Raw genomic sequence first — 21,489 nt, forward strand, 5'->3', positions numbered from 1 at the left:
ATCTACCCTTATCTTAGACACCTGGTAATTATGTGTTATAGTTCAGAATCGCATTCATTTAACATGCTAATTGAAGGCTGAGCATTTATGGAGGTGCCTACACCGGCTGATTTTGTTGACTTTTTTTAGGCACTTTAAATGTCTAGGCATTTTTCTTTCAATCAATGTTAGCCTTTCATAAACTGATGATCTTATGGTTTCCACACAATTAATTTATGTTTATCCCAACAGCAAGGGTGATGGATACAATTGACCTTCTCCTCCTAATGAAATGACATTTGCACCGCCAAGGTGTGCACAAAAACATCTTCCTTCTTTCAAAACAGTGCTTTGATTTACCTCTTTTTAACCTTGCCATTAGAGGTTGTTGAGAAAAAAAAAATCTTTTCACAATAAGTGCCACTGAAATACGTAGTTGAAGATGTACAATGATTTGTATGTGGCAGCAAACCCACAAATATTTAAACTCATCTCTCTCCTCCATATAGACACTATATATAGAGAGAATATTTAATATGGCAGAAAAGATCATGACTCACTCTTGAAGTGGAGATTCATCTTGATTTGGTCCAAATTATTGTTGTTGTAGTATAGCTCACACTGGGTGAGGATGGGGTACACCCTGGACAGATCACCAGCCCATCACAGGGCCAACACACAGAGACCAACAACCACTCAGAGCTATGGACAATTTACCAGTTCACCAGTTAACCCAAACATGATGTCTTTGGATGGTGGGAGGATACCTACGCAAGAGGCGGTGGTGTGTGTCAGTATTAATGGCTGACGCTAAACTCTCAGCAACTGCCATAAGCACCTGGCCATGTCGCCACCGACAGCAGCCATCTGCCAACACCTTTGGGGAGCTACTGAGGAGATGTTCTAATGAGCCTCTTCCAGAGCAAAGTGGGCAGGAGGGCGTATCGCTGTTTCCCGAGATGTGGAGGTTTGATAGGCTTGGCAAGGTGTTGTAGACTTCCTGCACCGGGAACCAGATGTGACAAAAATCTGCCTGCATGATGTCTGACCAGGTGATCCTGCGCTGCAGTGCACTCTCCCATCTGGTACACGATCTCTACTGCTGGAGTCCTACTGCCCTGCTCACTCGCTCTTCCTCCACTCCTACTTGGACCTCTTCCCGGAAAAGGTGGTGGCTCTCCTTGCCCTGGGCCCTTGGGAAGTAGCTCAGATGTGCTCTGCCAATTGCCACAGTGCCCATCAATGCTTTTTGCCTCAGATGTTACTCTGACACCTCCATTTCCTTCCTGTCTTCACCGCGCCGCCGGCTGCCAACACTTTAGCTTCCCCAGAGTCCCTGTACTGGAGGACTTGGAGGATGGAGGACCATGAACTCTTCCATAAGTCCACTGAACTGTAGCTGCAAGGTGCTGCTTGTCCCATACAACGCTGCGCTGGTGAGGCTGTGTGGAATGGCCAACCACTTCCGGAAAAAATACTCAACTGTTGTCATTGGGACCAGCCAGACCAGACCCGTCAACCTTGGTGAGCCAAGTGTCGAGCGTTTGCGTGGATGTCAGGATGGTAGCGGTATCTTTCGAGCTTGCGTCAAAGATCTATATTGTATATCCATTTACTATTTGTACTGTGCAAATACTGTTGAGTGGCATTCTGCTGTTCAAAGTTCAGTGTGAAGTTTGAATTCAACTGATCTGTCTCACCTGTCTGATGACTGTCAGATAAGCTGGTTACTCTTTACAACCTGTGTGTCTGAATGCGAGTGGGAATGGCTTTCTCTTTTCACCTAGTGTAAATTAAGATTTACAGCTTTAATCTTAGCATGATAAGCATGATAAGCATCCATGAAATGGATGGATGTAGGTTAAGTGTCAAAATGACCTCTATTACACCTCAACCCGATTTCAATCCTTTGAATTGCTGTCACTCCTGCATCAGGAGAATGTCAAGTGAAACAGGGGTGTGCTGTTGCACTTAGAAATAAAGAAAAGAAATAGCATTTCCGATGAATCGATTCTCTGGCAGTGTTGCCACCATCCTATCTGGCAGCCATTGTTTTTATGCTGTACTCTCATTATTAACAATCTTGGAGTAAATTTGTCCATTTAAATGTGTGCTATTGCTGTGACTGTAATATTCTCTTGGAAACTGTGGCGTTAATGTCAATGGGCCACTTTGAACAAAGTATGTCCTTCCCTACTCATTGCAGTGATCTCTTTAAGTGGACGGGTTGACGGACAAGAGATTATGTTTGCCTGTCATAAAATGCTGACTATTTAAACTGTGTATTTGTTTCTCTGTTTTTCTCCTTTTAGTGGATTTGCTATGAGCTGAAGGAACGATGCTGCTGGTCTCAGAGAGCCTCTGCCTTCTTCAGGTAAAGTAAGAGACGAACCAAAATTGAATGGCATTTATTTATATAGCGCCAAATCATAACAGAGCTCCATCAGGGGGCTTTACATAGAGCAGGACTAGACCAAACTCTTTGTGAAGTTGTTAGTCACCAAGAGCACTTGGTGACAGTGGTAAGGAAAAACTTCCTTTAAGAGGCAGAAACCTCAAGCAGAACCGGGTTCAGGGAGGGAAGCCATCTGCTTAGACTGGTTGGGTAACAGAGAGGGAGACAGTGAGAGCTAGTGCGAAGGAGAGGAAAGGCGGGGGAGGACAAAGAACAAGAGCAGTAGGAGAGTAGATGCCATTAAAAAAATGGAAGCAAAATGAGAAGGGACATGGAGCAGAGATGATTCAGCACCTGTGGGACGGGGGACAGGAAGAGACAGGACAGGAGGGACAAAACAAAAGCTACGGGAAGATACAAAGTTAGAGACATGTTGTTACGCTGTGGGAGAAAGAGAGAGATAGACAGGGATAGAGAGAAAGACAGAGAGAGAGAGCTGCTTATTACAGCAGTGTAGGCCTATATCTGCTTTTAACTGCAGGCTTTGTCATAAAGGAAGGTTTGATGTTGAAAGCTGCCACAGAGTCCGCCCCCTGGACTGATACGAGGAGTTGCTTCCATAGAAGAGGAGCCTGATAGCTGAAACATCTGCCTCCAGATTTACTCTGGGGACTCCAGGAACCACAAGTACTGTAAACTATCCAGAGAGTGTCCTCCTGGGACAACGAGGAGCTCTGAGCTCTCTGAGATATGATGGAGCTTGGTCTGTAAGAGGTTTGTACGTTCAGAGAAGGGTTTTAAATATTATTCTGTATTTTACTGGGAGCCAATGAAGAGAAGGTGGCACAGGAGGAGAAATGTGATCTCTGTTTCTACTTCCTGTTAATATTCATGCAGCAGTGTCCTCAGCGTCATCAGCTGAAGGCTTTTCAGAGAATCGTTGGGACATCCTGATAATGAATCTAAAGGCAACAAATCTGTGGGCTAGTTTTTCTGCATCCTCATTAGACAGGACGTTTCTGATCTTTGCAAATATTAAGTAGATGATAGAGAGCTGTCCTAGAGACTTATTTTCTATGAGGGACAAAAGACATATCCCTGTCAAGAAAAGAAAGAAAAAGATTTCAGAATTGAAAAGTTGCAGGTCATCCAGGCCTTTATGTCTGTAAGACAGGCCTGAAGTCTGATTAGCTGATGAGTTTCCTTCAGTATGACTGCGTATCATCTGCATAACAGTGAAAACTGCTGCTGTGCTTCCAGATAATATTGCCTAACGGAAGCATACGATCGGTGACAACACTACAAACTGCTTCCCATTTGAATGTCAAACATACTCCCTTACTGCAAGTATACGCTTGTGGATTGATGAAGACTCTCAAAGGAACTCTGCCTTTTTCTTCTGCAAAAACTCTCTTCACAACTTTCCCAAGATCACTGCGGCTTTATATCACTTTCCAGCTGATAGGAACGCAGCAGAAGCTTTTTTTTTTTTTTTTTAACATCAATTACAACCACTGCTTGGGCATAATAAATCTATCTTAAAACTGATCTAATATCCTGGAAACAGGTCCGACACTACAGAGTGAAACATTGTTTGTCATCCTTGTAGTTATTTACATCCCTTAGCAAGGGATTCTGAGGAATGCAATTCAATCAATGGTGGGCTATGGCGGGCTTCCCTAAAAATAAAAATAATAATAATAAAACAAATAAACAGAGTTTATAGGGCATAGATTCAATTTATGCACGTAAGAAAGGCGAACTAAAATAGATGATTGAATGTCAGGATTTGCTGCAAGGAAGATTGGAGGGAGATTATTTTGGCTGTAATAAAGTGAACCATTGCTCTTGTTTGGCCTGATGAAGATGGTTAGATGTCAGCCAGCTGTCGGGAGAGGCTGTAAATGTTCTACCAGGCCTTAAACCAGATGTGACTGCCTACTAAATGGAAACTGATCTGGGTATTAACTCTTTTTGTGCCATTCCACTTAATGTGTTAATGACCTGTCTGTCACCCGTGAGGATGGTGACATTGCCTCCTGCTCACAGCTACTGAGATGGACAGGTGAGACTTAAATACTGAATTCAGGCAAACTTTTTCCCCCAGTGAATCTTCCAGTGGCTTTTGTTGCGTATATGGCCAAGGTTTTGTGGGTTGTCTTGTCTGTCCTGCCAAAGGTCTGATGAGGGGGGTGAAATAAGTTTTGTATCTGTGTCTTTTGTGGGACCCCAGTATGGGTCAGCATTGTGCAGCAATCTGCCTGAGCAAGCCACCTGTAGACTCTGGAATCTTTTGGCTGTTCAATGTTTGACCCACAGTGAATCACTATAGCAGCAGGTGAAGGTTAGTACATGAAGTAACCTACTTCCAAACCATCCACAGGGATCCTAACAATGAACAATTAACTTCCAAACCATTAGTTAGCAGTCGGTTATAGCACAGTGTGACATGGTAAAAGATGTGTCGTGGAAGATTTCTGAGTAAAAGCCTAACCCAGCAGGAAGATGGTAGATAATAGCAGTTACAGCCAAATTATCGATACAGAAAGCTAATGACCATGAAACAACCATGTAAAATAGGTCTGATGGGTTAGCCAAAAAAAAAAAAAAAAAAAAAACAAGAAGAAGGGAAGCTGTCAAACTACAGAGGATAGTAATGTCTGGTGTCTTCCCTCCCACCTAATCCAAAGGAGCCTAAATCTAACTAACAGAACAACATAAATCCAGAACTGTATCTCTAAAAGCAAACATCTGTCCAGCTGTCTTTTTTCCTTCACTGTGAGATGGAAATTACATACAAGTTTGATAATTTGATAATTAAAAATTTGTTATTTTTTTAATGCACAAACATCCAAGTAATCAGACATTTGTGGATAATTTTATACCAGAATTTATGCAAAAAAGATGTTTGTTTTTTTTTTATTATTATTATTGACGTCCACTTTAAAAAGGCGATTGACTCCTTTTACGCTGATGTATACATTTTCCGGAGAAGACACATAACTGCAGATCATGACATGACAATTTCAGAGCACACACTTTAAAAGGTTGAAGAGGGAAAGACTGAGCCATTTGCTGCAGTGCAGGCTGGTAAAATGAATCCATTGCGTCTCATTCTCAGGTTGGTACTCTAACTGGCAGAGGCTCTGTGAGACACACCTACATTGCTTTGCGTGATTGACTGGGCATGTCTGAAGCGTATTTTGGGCTTGTGTAGCGTACCTGCAATATGTATGATTTGACTGGAACATGCTGGAGAGGTGACTGGCGTGCTTACAAAGTTTACTTCATGTCATGGTATGGAAAAAACGGCCAAACCTCATGTCCACACAATTGTAGTGTTTACGTCAATTAGCCAAAATATGCCAGTTTTCGAGGTTGCAGAACTGGGGTTGGAAAACCTAGAGCACCTTTTGCACTGCTCTGGTTTGAGCTAATCCTCTTTTATTGCAATGGTGGACACTACTCCTTAGTCAGACTGATGGGGTGTGGGGCTGACATCAAATCAGTCTTCTTACATCCTGGAGGAACGATGGGTGTTTCTGTGCATCAGATAGTCTCTACTTCTTCCTTCATCTCCCTGTGAGACATGCACTCTGTGCTGTTGATGGAGGGAAAGGGTCTCAGACTGAGACAGAATGGAGCTGCAGTAAAGGTTATGAATAAAAGGCCCGCTGTTCTCACCATGCCCCTGTACTCTGCTGCAACTCTTAAAAAGCTCATCTGGTCGCTATGGGATCTTATCTCCCATTCACTCATTTACCACTTTTAGCAAATGCACGGGCTATTAGCTGATCCAGATTGAGCTGTTTTCCTTCACTTTTATTGTAAAACATGAGCAAAGATAGTGTGGAAGTGCTTACCGGGCACAGTTGGAAATGGCTGTTAACGCTGTGAAGTGCCATAAGGTTGCTGTGAAATAGAGAAAAAAAAAAAGCTAATTGTTTCCACACCATTTGAAAAGACCAGTGGTGATCTCATAAAAATTATAATTGAAGGTGTTTTCCTTTGTTGACTGATTATAAAATGCTTTTACTCTTTTGTGGCCATTGGACCTGCAGTCTGATGTATTTAACGCCTGGTTAGGTAACGCTTTATATATGTGTTCGATTAGCCAGCAAATAAAATGCGATTCTAGAAAAAAACTAAAGCAGACAAGACCTTATCTTTTAAAACCGAAGGTGAGGTGTTATAGCTGCTTCTCTATAATCTTCCATTTCATTGGCTTTAATGAAGATAGAGGAAGTATGGACATTTGCGGTCCATATAGGCGGGGTCACAAACATCATTAGGACAATAAAGTTTCCCATGTTTTCATGAAGTAAAGGCAGCAATGTATTATTCCACTCTTGTCGCTCTTTATGTCTATGAACATTTTGAACAGACCTGTCAAAATAAGATTTTAAATTGCACTGATGTCTCTATTTTGCAGTGAAATAGATAAATGACAATTGCTCAATGGGCTTTTCTAAATCTACATTTTCCAAATGCAGCTTGCATTTCCTTCGTTTGATCGCTCATAAATACAATATCACAAAATTTAAATTACATCATCTTTAAGCTTCAGTGGACTCTAATTTCTGGAAAATTCTCTCTTCCCTGTGACACATTTATGAATGATAAATAACTGGACAAGATGAAAATTTCCACAGTTAGACATGACCCGTCTCCAACACCGTTATCTCTTTTCGCCATGGAATGAATGCTGTGAACTGATTGTGCTTAGCTAGATTTAGCTCAGCTTTTGCCCTGTAAATATCTTATATATACTCTAATTCGGGTTTCAAGACTGAAAGTTTTTCAACCCTTTGTGCAAAGTAATGAATAACCTCCAATGGGATTTCCGGTTTTGCCAATGTTGTCTATCAAGTCTCACATTGTCTTATTAGAACAAGGTACTAGGGTCTGATGCTGGAAACCGTTCAGACTATCAAATCCAGGTCTGTAATCCTTTAAAGATGAAACCCACCCATTTGTACTTAACTGCTCCACAGCAGAGAGATAAGAAAGGATTCAGGTTGGTTTTTATTGAAGCACAGCAGGGAGTCTGCTTTTGGACCCAGACAGCTGATAGTGATGTTAAAGTTTGTAGTGGATGGATGGTAATGAAAGAAGCTGCAGTTCGCAAAGTTAGGAGTTCAGTTGGTAGAATTTCCATACTCTATCGTTCAGGCACCATGAAACAAAAATTTAGTGCTTTAGACAGGAGGATAAGACAGATCATAAATAATGAGGGTGAACAGAGAGTAGTCCCTTGAGTTTTGTGGCAAAGGATGCGTGGTCTGACATTTCAGTCGTATAGTATTGAAATCTCCAGTCATAAGAACTTGGCATGTTACCAAGTGCATCTTAAAAAGATTGGAAAGATTTAATCCCCAGGATGAAATAGCTCAGTTCTTGTGGTTTCACCACCTCGAGCCAGATGGATTAAAGCTTGGGAGTCAAGAAGTGGAAACATCCGACAAACTCATGCATGTGATATTGCCACAGTCCTTGTGCTATGTAAATATATTTTATCGATGTGGCAAACTTCATGTATTCTCTGTAAGGTTTGTGATGTCTGCTTCATCACTGGACATTTTGACAGATCTGATCATACAAATGATTAATTCAGGATTGATAGAGGTGCAAAAAGAAGCAGCATCCAAGCTAAGATAGTGGCTATGCTGGTGGAAAAACTGACAGCAGCGCAACCAGTTTTGTGGGGGAATTGTGGGGCAAAAGACTTTAACAGCAGTCACCAGGAAACGAGGCGCAAGTGAGAAGAAATTACTCAATATTTGGAAAATTAAATGCTGTATTAAAAACCAAGAGCCAAAACCAAGTCACTAGGAATTACTTGCTGAGAAATCAGGGGCTAATTGTTGCGGAAGAGACATTAATAAATAATTAAAATGAGGACATTTACTTTTAATGTCTTTGAAGAGTATGAAACAGTAGATGGCTGGCAGCAGACTTGAAGCATTAGCTCTAAATCTGCATGGATTTGTTTGCGTTTCTATGACTGTGTAAAGATGTAAGATCGCTTGCATTTTTGTCATTATGTTTCAGCTACAAATGAGTTGATGTGCGCTAAATGTATTTTATGTTTGTGCAGTGGCCATTATGTTTTAACTGATATTATCTACATTAGACATGCAGAGCTTAGCTTCACTCATCTCAGGTGACACGTCTTACAGTTTCTTTGGTACAGAATATGGCGCAGAGGAGCCTATGAATGCCCATTATTACAATATATATATTTAAAAGGCCTTTTTACTGAAGAGCCTTGTTGTGAATTTTTTATGTTGGTAAGAATTAAAACACTAACCTGGGTGTTGAATATTTATGTTTTGGATGACAAAGTGGTAAAAAGTAGTCTCTGCCTTACAACTACTTCATGATTAACTGTCAGGATGTTTTTTAATAGCCATTGTACATCTGTCACACCTGCTGGAAACAGCACAGACAGGACCCAAACATGCACACAATTGCTGCCAGATTCAGTTGAGATAAGTGATGGTAAACACACTTACAGGCAGACAAGTGAGCAAGCTGGAAGACTGGCAGCTACAAAACACGGGCACAAAGGAAAACACAAGAAAACGGAGAAGGGACAGTAAAAGAAGCCAGGTGACTGCTGATGAGAAAGAGCTGAGCAAATGGGGCAGTCATTTCCAATGAAAGTGAAACGGTTTGAGTTTCGTTTTTATCAGCTTCAAATGCTGAATGATAACGGCTTTAGTCAATTCTGTTACTATACTATAATACTTCAATATTTCTCCTACCTCCCTTGGCTTGTTTCAAACACAAGCGAGCTAAGTTAGAAGGAATAAGCATCCCATGTGTTGTATGACTGACATCGCTCGACACAATTTTGATCATTTTAAGACCTTCCTTGCTATTTCTGTCTGTAGACGGCTGACACAGCATTAACAGGCAACACATCTGAGGGCATTTGAAACAAGGCAGGGAGAGATCTGCTCAATATTTGCTCTCTTTATATATGTGATGTATTTTTTGAATAGGGCTTAAACGCTTCCTCTCTTGGTGGCCCTTTCCTGGTTAATCCTATCCAAGTCTAATTTATGGTTCAGGATTTCACACCCCAATTGTGAAAAGGATCACTTCAATATCTCATGTCTTCTTTTAACAGCATGTTGGTGTAACATTGCCGCCTCAGCACATTAACTATATTTACTACCAACCTTTTCTGCAGGAAATTGCCTTGGCACTGTAAAGAAGCACTGTGGGGCCGAGAAGGGGTATTTCCCTGAATTAAAGCTCTTCTAGAATATATAAATGGGCATTTTCAATATTGCATGTCACATTTTCAATTCCGGGTCTGTGTTGCCCTGCTGTGGTCGTGGGCTCAATCTGCAGATGAAACATTTTTCATTGTGATGCACAAATGCAAATGGAAAATGACGTGAGGGGCAAAACAGGAAGTACCATGCCCACTCTATCAGACCTGTCAGAATCACAAAGGGGTCAGAAGGCAACAGAGCTCCATTGCATTTGGTAATTTCAGGTTAGATAATAATATGTTATCGTAATGGGTTCGCATAGAAGGATAATTGCATGTTTGGATGTGAAAATTATCCATATGTGTATTCTTTGGTCCTGCACAGAGGGATGTCATATTGGACTTCGTCATTTAGCTACTTTTTTGTTTCCACATAAATTGCACCTCTTAGATAGCGCGGTCAGACTTGATGCTTTTCCCCAGTGTGTGTTTACAGGAGACATTTTTGCTTCTCTCTCCCGCCCTTGTTATCACAATCTTGTGATCAGAGCGCCGATTCTTTCTTCCTCACTTGTCCATCTCCTTCTACACATCCAGTCACAAACTACTGCCATTTTAGTCGGTGCAGCATCATGACTAAGGTGAAAAAGACTGCAGTGCCCCATCCTGACATGGTGGGTGGTGTCTGAGATTAAATAATGGGCAAAACAGTTGCCTAGAAAGCGTTTGGGAAGATGGAGGGGGTTTAATCAATTTCTTTCTGGAAATTGATTAAATAATATTTTTTTCAATAAGAGCATCGCGGATGGCATGAGATAAGCTGTACACACGATGGAAAGCCTCTGTGGGTGTGTGGAAGGTGTGGAAGTAAAAATTTCAATCTTTGGCTTTCTTGACGTTAATGTATTCTCTTCTCCCCCATTCTTTGTGAACTTCCATCTGGTGATGCTTTACTTTGTAGATACTGCAGGCAGCCGCCCACACAAAATGAAAATTTGACTATATGAATAATTTCAATCAAATTTCATCCCTTTGCGTGAGGGTAAACCCTCTCCTATCATTCCAGCATCCTACCAGCTGCTGCTGGAGCAAAAAACTTTTGACCCTGTTCTTCACTTTACAGCTTCGAGAAGAAGACATCAGCTGAAATTGGCATTCCCTGCTCTGATGTTTTCACTCAAAATAGGAATTACATTGTGGCTGAATAGAAAGTTAGACAGAAAAATCTGTATACATTTATTGGAAAGTATCCTTTATAAATTCTTTCTTTGGAAATAATTTCAAGAAAATGTACTTTGCGGCAACATAGCATAATCACAAACGCCACATAGCAGGATTTTCATTGTGGCTGCAGAATAAACATGAGCCGTTCTTTGGTTTGTCAAAAGAAAAATTATTTTACGTGATCAGTAACCAACTGTGATGTTGGTTTTTGTTGTGGTTGGAGAATTCAATTAAAACACAAAAAGATATGTCATCTTGATGCTAAATGACCAAAAATGTTTTTTTTGGTCTACATGACATTTTACCTCTATCGAGACAGTGCAGCTCCTGGGTTCTTGCTTTATCTCCTTTGACAATATTACAATTTGGATTATATTTCAATAAATGGTGCAGCTGCACTTTAGATCTGAAGCATTGCCTGCTTTGTTTGTCTTGACACATGGCTGTGCAGTTTATCAGCTAATTTAAATTTTTATCCTAATTAATTATTCGGTAATACTTCACAGACACTCAGACCACATGCAGTTGTTCATACTTTTTAGTTTTCTTAACACATGATTATTTTAGACAGAGCACTTTAATTGCCTCTTAGGGATTCATACCTCATACTTCACCGTGTCTCTTATGTGTCCCAAAGGAATGCCAATCCTCCTCAAAGAAAAAAAGGATGACTTTCTGATTCAGAGGTACCCACGTAGGTAAGGCTGAGTAGTTATTTAATATAAGTTGTTTTCTGGTACATTGGATTAATTGGAATGGAGACAGCACTTTCTCTGTAAACGCATTTGTAATTGTGCTCTCTCAGAAAAGGGATGTCCATGTTTTCTGAATTATTGCTCACTGAAGCTGAATTTAAAAACAGCACCCAGATGTTTTCCAAGGCCCAACTGCAGTGTGACAAGAATGCAAGAATGCTGTGGTGTATAGGAAAATCTCAATCTTCATTTGGTTCTTCAAAAACAAGCGATCTCACTGCCCCACTTAGTGACCACATTTATTGCCCCAAGGACACTTGTCTCTGGGTGAACAGATGTGAAATGTGGATGTTGCCGTTGAAATGCACCATAATAAAGAGGTAGAGGTGGCAGCTGGAGTAATTAGAGCACGTTTTCACACAGCTTTTGTGCCTGTCAATGGACTTCAGCCCGATCGGTGACATGGTACAACCACTGCAAACAGCCTTCCTGAAAAGAATTGTACATGTACTCAAAGATTCTCACAGAAATTTGTGACTACGACACTTAAATTTAACTAACTTTACAATTGTTCCAAGGAAGGTAAAATGTAGTCCTGCTGCTTTAGAGAGGATTACAACAGCATACTTGCGTTACTGTAATGGTTTGTAAGATCCTTAAATCCTTTTAAGGATTTCAAATAACACACTGTCTACACAGAATTCACAGCAACAGTCCAAACATACAAGGGACAGCAGCAAAACATATCTTCATTTTTTTTCTGTTCTGATTTTTTATGTTCATATTGAAATCCACTCTCATGTTCTTTAAAAGGGCTCAGATTGTTTTTGTTGTAGTTCATACTTTCTGTAAAAATTATTGTTGCAGTTAAATCTTAAATAAGCAAATTGTTGGCTTCTCAGTTAATGGATCAAACTGGGAACACCATATCTTTGAGCTGATTTGGAAGATTAGCAGCTTCCTCATCAACAGCAATATAGTTTTGGAGTCATGTTTATGTCCACTTTGTGCTGTAATGATTCATTCTTTAACTGGACTTTTATGCAAAAAGTGAAGTCCAAAGGATAAAATATGAGATTTTGATGGAATATTTCTTTATGTCTGGATTGGCATAGAAGGGAGACATAATGGATAAGTACATTATGACAGGCGACTAAGTTTTGCTAGGACTGACATACCAAAATAGTAAAGATTATAAGCTATTTTGATGTTCATGTTTGCAACGGAGCTCAAAGATGATTGAGGAAAAGGGAATCATTTGGTGGACAAGAACAAAAGATAGAATCACATCAACTGTAAAGAAGGAAAGCACAAATACTGTTATACTGTCATCTTGGGGTAGCCATAGAAAAACAAAATACTTTTTAAAGTATTAAGTTGCCTGCTTTGAAGACAAAGATTACTGTCACAGTTCTTTCCAGAAATATCAAAACATAGGTGTAGTTGGTAAAAAAGTGCGGTGATAATGGACTTTATTTGCGACCTCCCATGTTGCACATGTTTACACTTCAAACAAGAGTGCAGTTAGGTAATGATAGAAACAAACCGAAATAATCAATCCACAGAAGACAACGAAAAGTTCTCAGATCTATCTGTCTGTCTCTCTCTCTCTCTCTGACTGACTGACTGACTGACTGACTGCCTGCCTGCCTGTCTGTCTGTCTGCCTGTCTGTCTGCCTGTCTGACTGTCTGTCTGTCTGACTAACTGACTGTCTGACTGACTGACTGTCTGTCTGACTGACTGACTGAATGTCTGTTTGTCTGTCTGACTGACTGTCTGAGTGACTGACTGTCTGTCTGTCTGAGTGACTGACTGTCTGACTGACTGTCTGACTGTCTGAGTGACTGACTGTCTGACTGACTGTCTGTCTGACTGACTGAATGTCTGTTTGTCTGTCTGACTGTCTGACTGTCTGACTGACTGACTGACTGACCGTCTGTCTGTCTGTCTGTCTGTCTGTCTGTCTGTCTGTCCGTCTGTCTGTCTCTTCTGCACAGAAACACTGTCCTGTAGGTCCTTTATACGCCCGCGCTTGGCCCCTCCCACTGGGCGTGGCTGCGCTCAGCAGGGCCGTGAAATAACCCAATATATAGCCGGTAATGGAGCCATCTCCGTTTGGTCAACCATCCGCCCCATCTCCCCCAAGGTAAATGAAGACTTATCCGTGTGTGTGTGAGTGAGAGAGAGAGAGAGAGAGAGAGAGAGAGCAGTGCTACTGAAACAGTGGGAACAATGAACAATGAATTTGGAGGCTCTGAATTACCGCAGGACGGCAACGGGGACATGAGTAGCGTGTATGTGTGTATGTGTGTGTACATGTTTGTCCATGTTTGTATATGTGTATATACATGTGCATGTGCCCCTCAGAGGCAGGGACGCCAGACGGACCAAAGTGTGTCCGTGTGTGTTTGTGTCTGCTCCTTCACAATAGTTATCCCAGGAGGGGGGTCAGTAAACTGGCTGTTTGTCATCCTTCTGCTATGTACACTTCTCAGGTTGATGTCAAACACTGACTCAGTTGTGATTTTAATAAGAAGTTCAAAAAGCGTTTTATTGCAGAAGCCCAAATAGAATTTTTACCATGAAGAATTCCAAAGGCTTTTTCCTAAAGCGTATTCACAAAGATGTTAGGAGTTTTTTCTGTGGCAAAAAATTGGTCTGAGTTAAACATTTCTCTACTGGTCGAATGCCCCGCTATCTGGCTGTTATCTACAAATGGGTAAAAAAAAAAAAAAAGCTTCTCTGCAGCGAAGACCTAGGTATTTATCCATCCAGCTCCAAACAGCACTAATTTCTGGCTTAATTTTCTGCTCTTAGGTCTTTCAGTATACAAAAAACCATAAGCAAATCAGCTCCCTGTCCAGCATGGCCCACGTATGACAGAAACACTGAGCAAGGGTGAGCCGCAGCCTTAAAGTTTTTCCATCTCAAAAGTCTTACAGGAGCAGCACCAGCCTGGTAATAAGATGGGACAGATCTGTTTTAATCAGGACAGACAGAGGCTTGTAGCTCACTCTTCCTCTGCTGTGACTGTAGTCTGTAAGTAATCTGCTGATCCATGTTTGGACGTGGCTCCTCACGAACACATTTGTCATTCCGAACACAAAGACAAACTCTACTTGCAATGGAAAAGCGGTAAATAAAGTTTTATTAGTGGGCTGCTGCATTAAATTCACTCAATGGGAAATAAAGAAATAAATAAAAAGAAAATCCAATTTCCATAGCCTAGCTAAGCCTGCACCTTATTATCCAGCTTCTGTGGCCGCAGTCATGTAGCCGTGTTCCCAGCTGCAGGTTGTAGGTTCCCTCACAAAGTCACATCCAGCAGGAATATGATGCCAAATTGCTGCCTCTGGCCACTTTCCACTGACATACACAAATTGCGTGGGGACTCTGGACACTTTGCAACAATGTTTAGAATTGAACAGGTAACACTGAATACAAATAGCTCCTCTTCCGGAGATAGCACTCAATTTATAGCACACAGGGTGAACCCGTGGCGTGAAGCTAGCTGCTTTGTTTCTTTGGGTTTGATGAACATCTGAAGGGTATCATGTGAACTGTGGGATCAACCAAGCTAACTTTTTGTTTGCTTTATAGATCATCTTATGGAAGGATTATAGATGTTATGTCAAAAAAGGAGCATTTGCAAGTTTGCATTGTTATTTGGTCTTAGTGAGATGTGTCTCTCCTCTTAGTTGCTTCTAACTTCTCCTGGAATTACTCTCTGGCTTTGCTACTCACCTTATAGAAAAGGCTATGCTATAGATAATGCGTGAACAACCCTGTCTGCTGAATAATCATTTATCTTGCAAAATTACATCACTGTTTAAAGAAGATCCTGTTGAGCTAAGTGCGGGAAGATTGTCTTTGGAGAGCAAGTGTGTGACATCCACAAACCCCTTTGGCTTTCCCTGTCGATTTATCACCCTCATTATTGCAGAGCCTGCTCCTTAATAGGAGTCTACTCCTGTACAGCAGTCACTCCCCCTCCTGTTTTCCTCATTTTTTAAACACCTGGCTCATGCAAAGTCAAAGCCATTTCCTTGTGCTTTTCTTTTCCTTATTGACAATATCATCCTACCACAACCACTAACTGAACTGCTAAGCCTTGGTCTTATCTGTGAGATATGAAAGTTGGAATCCTGTTTGGAAAGAATAAGACTGTAAGGCACAGCATAATATTACATCGAATCAATACATTCATTTAAATGTGCTCACGAATGTGTTCATAGTCTGAGTTATTCACACTCTAATGATAGAGGAGTGCTGTTATAAGAAAACAATATATATTTGCTTGCTGACCTGTCTGTATTTGGGAGCTGTAATATTATTGGTATAATAGTTTTGTCTCCATTCTTAAAACATACTGCTCAGCAGCCAGTGGACATGTTTGGGCGTTAGTCGATTTTATAAAGGAGGTGTTGCTTTATCAGTGAGTACTCATGTGCCCGTTCTAGGAATATGTACTCTTCACAGGTTGTCTGGCGAGAACAGGCATGCTTGATTCTGCATGCCACTTGTTTATCGTATGTGTGACTGAATACTCCTTGGTCAAGGTGTTTTTTCTATATTAAAGAGGAAAAAAATTTTAAATATACAGTGAAGTTCATGGCAGCACAGCAGCATAGTGGTTAGTGCTGTTGCCCCACAATAAGAAGGTTGCAGGTTCAGTTTCCAGTCAGACCAAAGACATCATGTTTGGGTTAACTGGTGACTTTAAAGTGTCCGTAGGTTTGGGTGTGGGTGGTTGTTGGTCTCTGTCTGTCTCTGTGTGTTGGCCCTGTGATGGACTGGTGACCTGTCCAGGGTGACCCCGCCCTGTGCGAGCTGGGATTGGCTCCAGTGCCCCCGTGACATGGTAACAGAAAAGTGGTAGAATAAAGACAATGCAGGATAAATACAACATGTAAATAATGATAAATGATACAAAATATGAATGAAGAAATTACAAGTCCCCATAACTGACACTTTCAAGTGAAGAGACTTTCAGCATGTAAAGGCTCACTCACACACAGTGCAACTGCCCTTTAATTCGCATGTAGGCAGTTAAAACTCCATGACATTGTACCATAACACACAACTAATTAAGAGAAATAATATAATCAAAATAATTATGGGAACGCTTACATCCCGCTTCAGATCTTGATTAACAAATTATTGAAGTTGAAAGTCTTTACTGATGTACATTGTATAATTTGTGGAACAAAATTAGTTACTGACAAACAGTTGACGGAAACCAAAGTTATCAGCTGTGCTCATAAAAATGTAAGTAAAAATAAAAACCATCACCATAACACATGATGTGACTCAGTATTGTGTATGGCTCCTGCATGCCCGCATGTACTCCAATCAATGTCTGAGCCTGGTCCTGATGGTGTCCTTAGGGATTTCCTCCCAGATCTGGATCAGAACATCAGTGAGACTCTGAGCAGTCTGCGGTGGTACTCGGTGGTGGAGTGTGTTGCTGGCCAAAAGCTTCATCCATCATTGTTGTTTTAATAATGGCTAGCATTTAGAGAGTGGTGAAATGGGGGGCTCGACGTGACTACCTGTTTGGTATGTTGACTTCAGTAGATGTTACTTTCTTCCACGGGAGGCAGCTCCTTCATAACTCCTGACAGAGCTACATCCAATTTATAGATATCATTTTGGTTCTTTAACTGAATATTAATCAAAACAAAACTGCTTTAATTTTGAATCACACACATTGGTAAGATAAATATTTAAAAGATACCATTTATATTTCGAAATTTGCAACTGTAAGTGGGTGAGATTATGGACTGTGAAAAGTTTTCTGTGCACTGGAAAGTTCTAGCAAAATCTAAGGCACATCTGGCAGAGGGGGTTTAATTTGGATGTGAGTGCAGCTGCAATGATTACAGATGAGCTTATAAATCATACTTGGGGAAATATAATGATTGATTGCATTCATCAGTCTGGCAGTATAACTCGGCAGGCTCATTTTAATATGTTTGTGAAAATAATAAGAGGCTGTGAGGAAAACCCAGATTTTGGTGCTATTTTATCCCCTAACACAGCAACCAACACCACTGCCACCAAGTAGGACTTTGCTGATAATATGCTGAAAATCAATCACATGACTTTGCCTGTAAAAGCAGATTAAAAGAATGTTAACGCTGCCAGGAAACAGTCGGCCTCAGCGTCAGAAAAAGGCTTCTCTGAATGTAAATAGGAACATTTCAGGGTGAGCTTCCCCTCCTCCTTGTACTCTGAGCTATAATGGAGAATACTGCCAAGCCTGCAATTACTCACTCATGCACATGTGCCCAATTTTCATTAAAATTAAGAAGTAGAAGATGTGGGAAAAACATCCAAAACTAAACACCACTTATGCTGATGTTTTTATAAGGAATCACCAAATTTCTCTAGCCACGCCTCTTGCTACCATATGTCTTTGTGCAGGAACTTTCGAGCTACATATTTTAAGTCAATTAATATAATCATAACAAAATGCGCTCTGTGCTCAATCTTTAAATTGTGACATTAAATAGAAATGAAAAGCCTCTTTAGAAGTCAAATCTGACTCTAGTGATTAAATGAATTATTATTCAGAATGAAGTATTAAAGCAAAAATGATCATACTAAATTCCAACTCGGATGGATTTAAGGGTCTTCGTGTAGGCCTCTGTCACAACAGCCATTTCGACTTTTTGGATCAGCTGACGTGCAGGTAAATGACACGCTAATGAGAGCTTTGTTATATCAAAATGTCCCACTAAGGTTTCCCAGGTCCTAGTGAACATGAAGACTGATAACTTTTTAACAATAAACATTTTCACTTGTAAGCATGCAAACATACACGCCTCTTAATAGTCAGTTTGATATTATGACTAAAACAAGGCACTGAGCCATCATTACAATGACAAATCTAAATGTTTCAATGCTATTTGACCACTGGACAATACATAAATAGTTTTTCTACAATGCACTAAATGTGTCAATTGATTTTGCATTTATTGACTTTAGTGACTGTCCTGAATGACATGAAATAGCGAGTGATTGCGCTTTAGAAATGCTGTAAGAAGAGCAATACGTGTGCACTTGCACTTTTCTTTCATCCTGTCACTTGTTATTGCCAGTGTTTATAGTCGGTTTGTATTGACATATCCATCATGACTGTCTTTACTGTGCAATCTTTGATTATTAGTGTTACACATTACATGTGAGGTACCTGTGCAGCAGATGATGCTGGGAAAGAGAACGCAGAGCAGTGAGTGCACGTCATGTTCCTGTTCCTTCTCGGCAGTAATTTCATTAGGAGCTAGAATGGCAGCCATGCTCACACCTCTGCTCCCAGCGAATCCATAACTAAATACCACCGCCTACAGACATAACATGGGCATCACATGAGAATTATGACCTGATTAATCAGTCATTGTTTTTGCTTGCTAATTAGGGACACATTTTGAGCGACAAAAACACACTGTATATAGGTTATATGTGTAGTTAGGGTTGACCTAACGCCTTTGAGGTGAATATTTCAATGTCTCAATTATTGTCGGCTGGGCTAAATGTGAATTTCCTTTCCATGATGAGATGTTGCTGCTCATTTCTCATATCCAATGGGCTTTCATCTGGCAAGCGCCCTTCTTCCCCTGGACTTCTGATTAAATCAGATCAAATTCACTTATATAGCACCAAATCATAACAGATTTGGATCAAGGCAGTTTACCTAAAGCTCTTTCCCGAATTATTTAAGGAGACCCAACAAATCCCACCATCAGTGCATCATTACCCTCAGAAGTTGTGAAGCCTGCTAACAGAGTTTTGGTCCTCCATGGGATTTTTTTTTTTTGTCAAGTGTATTCCCGTTTCCATCAGAAAAGTGCTGTGCACCATGCACTCCAATCTGGGATTAATTAACTGTCCCGTCTTTCAGGGATTTGACAGGCTATCTATAGAGATAGAGCTGGCAGCGGCACTGAGAGCAAACGTGCAGCCAGTCTGAATGTACAGATGTGCTTCCCCACAGCAGGTCAGCTGCTGTGCAAATGCAGTTTGCGCATTGTCTGATCACATATATCCTCTTTTTCCGGATTTCAGTTTGCTAGGCTCCCAGACTCCTCCCCTTTTGGTCATAACAAGCCTTCTCCCTTGCTCTTACTGCTATGCATTTCCTTTTGCAAGACAAGATGACTCTATCATGCTCTCTGGCACCTTGTCAGCCTTATATATTCGTGTTCCGGACTCTGCCTCTTTCAACTTAACAGCCATCACCACAGGCTAGTACCCTCTGGACTTATGGCAGGTGCAAAAATGCACATGGATGACCTTCAAAATATTTTCTCTCCACCTGTCTTACTACTTATGTTTGCGACTGCAACATCTATGACAATGTACTGCTGAACTGCTCAGCTGGGTTACTTTGATGTTTGTTAGTGAGTAACCTGCCCAAGTGTTCAGTAGAGATCATTCTCAAACTCCTGTCTCAGGTATTTTGCTTTGCTTTGATAACTGTCTAAGACTGGACCCACAACAGAGACACACTCACGTAATTCAAGTAGTTTATTTGCAGTTTGGTGAGGATACGATGAGTTAAGTGATGTGAGGCATCTGCTATATTGATAAATAGCTGACTAGGCTTTAGGGCAAACTGGTGGCTGATGGTTATCCAGAAAAGGAGTCAGCAGTGGAAGCATAGCCGGGGATGGGAAGACCAGAACGAGGAACTAGCTGAGGCCGGTCGTGGCTGAAAATGAGTACAGGTAGACCTAGAGAGCAGAAAGAAATAGGCAAAAGTAGAGGAACAAGGTTTGGCCAGAGCGTGGACTACAGCTTGTTCATCAGCAGCTTATTAACATTTGCTTGGCTGCCGTCCATCCATATTTGGTTTTAGTGGGATAAGCCTGAGTAAATCTGGTGAAAAGATTAATGATCGCAAAGATGTAACCTCCTTCATGATTCACGTAATCCTCAATATGTTCCCAATGAAGTTTTAGTTTTAGAGCAAATTTCAGGAATTTCACTGGGAGGACAAACCTTCTCTGTGGCATACAGTACAAAGTATCTGCACCAGCATTGGCCTTCCAAAACCAATACTATCCCTCCATCCAGCTGTGACGACAACAGCATTTACATCAGCAGGGCTCATGATGTATATCAGGAGGTTTTTGTCAGTATGAGTGGTATAGTATGGAGCATCAAGTGAGAATCTCTACATTTAAAACACACTGGCCAGTTTAGTACAAAGAATTTGGGTTTCCCATGGTACAGCCTGCAGTTTTGATTCTTTGACCTGCCTATGACCTTTAACCTCACCTTTAAAGAATGGGCCCATGCCCTTGCACTGAGTCACAAGAAGAAGTATTTTGAAATTTGCATATGCTAGCTCCAGATCGCTGGTTAGTAAAGCAGTTATTTGAGTGATTGCCGACATTCACCATCACATTCCTCCAGTTCCTTCCAAGATAGCTAGAGCACCAAAACTGTCATGTGACCAGGCCTGTGGAGTTAAATTTGGTTGTATATTTCACTTCTTAAAGTTAAGACGGTAACTGAAGCACTTGGTTTGGAGGACCCTGACAGCTGCCAAGGTGCTTGGGTCTACTCAGCAGATATCAGCCATTGCACACAACCTTCTTTTCGGTTACACCCCATGATAATGCAGGGATTTGAGCACTTTGTGATGCCCCAGTGCATGCTCATCAAAAATGTTGACAACACAAAATGTCATCCACAGAGAAGCAAGTGTAATACCCATCCCTTAAGAAAATCACAATCCCCTCCATACTTTGTATTTGATGCTGTTGGGGCATTGGATAATCCAAACTTTATTCTCAACCCTCATAAAGTAATGAATCCTTGGCTTTGCTCTGGTCAAGGATAATGGACCCTAACCACAAGATCCATCAAGTCCTGGTTTCCTTTCAGTGGGTGTCAGCAGGTGTCACCATCTTTTTTCCACGTGCACCACTGGGATGTCCGAATTTCCATTTATCATGCAAT

At 41.0% G+C, this 21,489-nt stretch overlaps 1 protein-coding gene across 1 annotated transcript in view; it reads left to right on the forward strand.

Moving 5' to 3' along the window:
- Positions 1-779: 779 nt before the first annotated feature.
- Positions 780-21,489, forward strand: part of thsd7ba (thrombospondin, type I, domain containing 7Ba) — a 184,093-nt gene continuing 163,383 nt past the window's right edge. The window contains exons 1-3 of the mRNA XM_029530839.1: positions 780-906; positions 1,032-1,191; positions 1,379-1,503. Of these exons, the coding sequence (XP_029386699.1) occupies positions 780-906; positions 1,032-1,191; positions 1,379-1,503 (412 nt within the window). The remainder of the gene's footprint in view (positions 907-1,031; positions 1,192-1,378; positions 1,504-21,489) is intronic.

The sequence above is a fragment of the Echeneis naucrates genome, chromosome 21 (genome assembly GCF_900963305.1).
Source record: "Echeneis naucrates chromosome 21, fEcheNa1.1, whole genome shotgun sequence".
In the NCBI taxonomy this organism is placed as follows: Eukaryota; Metazoa; Chordata; class Actinopteri; order Carangiformes; family Echeneidae; genus Echeneis; species Echeneis naucrates.